Source organism: Rhea pennata, chromosome 2 (genome assembly GCF_028389875.1).
Source record: "Rhea pennata isolate bPtePen1 chromosome 2, bPtePen1.pri, whole genome shotgun sequence".
In the NCBI taxonomy this organism is placed as follows: Eukaryota; Metazoa; Chordata; class Aves; order Rheiformes; family Rheidae; genus Rhea; species Rhea pennata.
In genome coordinates this window covers 48,595,249-48,598,092 of record NC_084664.1, presented here as the reverse complement: position 1 = coordinate 48,598,092, position 2,844 = coordinate 48,595,249, and the positions used below count along the sequence as shown (strand labels likewise).

The 2,844-nt window shown below is 38.5% G+C and overlaps 1 protein-coding gene across 1 annotated transcript; it reads right to left on the bottom strand.

Annotated features, from left to right (window-relative positions):
* Positions 1-1,140: 1,140 nt before the first annotated feature.
* XCR1 (X-C motif chemokine receptor 1) lies at positions 1,141-2,157 on the bottom strand. Its single transcript, XM_062567869.1, has one exon. It carries the CDS (start codon positions 2,155-2,157, stop codon positions 1,141-1,143), a length of 1,017 nt encoding a protein of 338 aa, XP_062423853.1.
* Between the last annotated feature and the right edge of the window lie 687 nt (positions 2,158-2,844).

The window sequence follows — 2,844 nt, the reverse complement described above, 5'->3', positions numbered from 1 at the left end:
CCCAAAAGCTGGCTAGACCAGATGTAAGCATATCTGGTATTTAGACATGAGGCAGATCAAAAGTAAACATATGGCTGGCTTTGATTATCAGGTCTTTAGCAGAGATTTCAACAGCTCTGTGAAGGAGTTAAAAGAAAAATTGTGAAGGAATAAGCATGCAAGTATATAGACTAAAATCTGCTGTTCTGGCTTCTTAGTTAAAAAGACCAAACATTATTTTTACAAACAAAGCAAGCTATTTCTGTCCAGCTATTAAAATAAGCCATTTGTTCTGCACTATAACCTTTTTATAAAGCTTAATTCTCCTCACAGCCATGGCAAAGGGAAAGAGAGAGGGAGACAGCAATTAGGGGCAAATATGCTCCTGCCTTGCATGGAAGAGGGGCTACAGATCCACTGCAACTGCCTGAAGGGATATTCAAAGCCTGGAAGGTGTCTGGGGCGGGGGCAATGACAGGAGAAAAAAGAATATCCCAGCAACCAAAGTGTCTTGTTACAACTTAGTTTCTTTTAGGACTCTCCCAAACTTCCCATTTCAGATACAGAAAACTGCCTTTACATTAAGCTAGTTTTACAAACATTTACCCACCAACAGGTAAAGGAACATTTGCACTGAAGACTTCAGAGATTCTGAGATCTTGTAGCTATTTTCAGGCCAGTAAACCTTCAGAGCTCCAAAAAGAGAGAACTGATGAACTCAGCTCTGATATTCACCACTGTAAAGCACTAAAAGGTTCAGAAATACATATGTGTTCATTGCTATACACAATCCAAGTATTTTAAGTCAGATAAGAAAGCAACATGAAGTACCATTTATATTAAAGCTTGATGTTTTAGCTCCCAAAGGAAAAAAAAAACTAAACTTTTTCTGTTGTTTTTAAAAAGAAAAATCAATGAGAACAAATCCATCTCATGGAATAAAAAAGCACAAAGTGAAATTTACAGACAAATGAAGTAGCTTCTCAGCTTCTCCAACCCACTGCAAATACTTTTTTTGTTGTTGTTATTTTCCATACCTTTTACAAAGATTAAACTTGTTTATCTGTTCCTCAGGGAAGTACCTCTAAAAATTAGAGATTATCCATGGCTTTTAAAATCTGAAAGTTCATCCAGAATTAGCGCTAATGGCTAGGTGTTGCTTCAGTAGATGGACGCATCTTCATAGTGGAATTTGCCTTGAGAGCAGATCCTGGGGCTGGAGACTTGACCGATGCCACATGGTAAACATTGATTGCATAAACGTAACAAATGCCTCTTGAACTTGACCCCAACAAATACATAGAGCACAGGGTTGAGGCAGCAGTGGGAGAAGGCAATTTTACGGCTGATGTGAAAGGCAAAGTTGGAGTCCTTTTCATACTGACAGGTAGGTGGTGGAAAAGTAGACAAAAAACTGAGGATGTTGTAAGGTGCCCAACTCAAGAAAAAAGCTACCACAATAATCAGGATGAGTTTCACAGTCCTGTGCTTTCTGCGAGATTTTGCTCCAAGCAGAATTATCAGTATCTTGAAATAACAAAATACAATAATTGCAAAGGAAAACAGGAAGAGTATATTTCTCTGATAAATGTCCACTTTCTTCCATTTCCAGTCAGCATAATCACAGGTCTTCATGCCATCCAAGTCTTCTTGTACAGTGGTGTGAATCACTTCAGGAATCACAATTAATATGCTACAAGTCCAAATGGCCAAGCTCACCAGAAAAGCACAACACTGTGTCTGGGATCTCAGAGTTGAAAGGGGATTCACTACAGACAAGTACCGCAGAATAGTCATGAGAGTCAAAAAGAAAACACCGCTGTAATAGCCAGTGGAGAAAACAGCATTCACTGCTTTGCAGAGGAACTCACCAAAAATCCACCCGAAGGACTGGTCCACTGCCCAGAAAGGCAGCATGCAGGAGAAGACTAAATCAGAGACACAAAGATTCATGATGAAGACATTTGTTAAAGATGCAAGATTTTCATATTTGAATAGGATCCATAGCACTAGAGTATTTCCTAGCAGGCTGAGTAAAAATGCCAGAGTATAGAGGATAGTAGTGAGATGGGTGTAAAATACAAAATAGTTGCCCCTTTCACAGACATTGCTTTCATTAAAAGAGTATTCATATGAATAATTCTCATCTGAAGCAGGTAAGTAATGTTCGTCATCCATTTGTCTATGTGAACCTCACACAGTTCTCCAACAGCTGCTTCAAAGAACCACGACCAACGACTGAAGCAAATTTTAGTGAAAATGAACACATTTACTAAACTCCCACTCTGGATGATTCTGTTTTAAGATATGAAAAGAAGCAGTGAAACTATTTTTTATCTTGTTTTGGGGAGAGAAAAGGATCGTTTCCTCTTATGACGATAGCATGAACAGGTAGATACGAAGATTTGCCCTCAAAGCAATGTTGAGATCTTAAATAACTAAGAATTCAGAAACTGAGAGGTTTTTAAAACAATGTGGTCAGTGACAACTGCTGATTATTAAACCTCTACTGTGACAAGGTTGAGGGTGCACTGGTTTTTAACCTAAGTATCTCAGGACTGTCAAAGTTGATCCTATATTTTAGCTTGTCTGCAGTGGTATTTTTTAGCAACTTTCTGAACACTTGGCCCTGTATATGGTTCTTTGTCGCAGCAATTTAGCACAGCAGAAACTTAAAAAGCTGCTCAATACTGGTATCAACAAATGTGAGAATGAAAAAAGCAAAAAGTTGTGTTTCCTACAGATTTTTGTCTTCAGATTGGTTGATATCTAAAAATCTGCAAGCTTTGATGAAAGCATTTTCCATGCTGGGCAGTCATGTATCTTTATGGTTTGTTGATCCTCAGGGATGCAGAACAGAGCCTT

Excerpts from the sequence above, each read along its gene's own strand:
- XCR1 (XM_062567869.1), bottom strand. The coding sequence starts at position 2,157 with ATGGATGACGAACATTACTTACCTGCTTCAGATGAGAATTATTCATAT.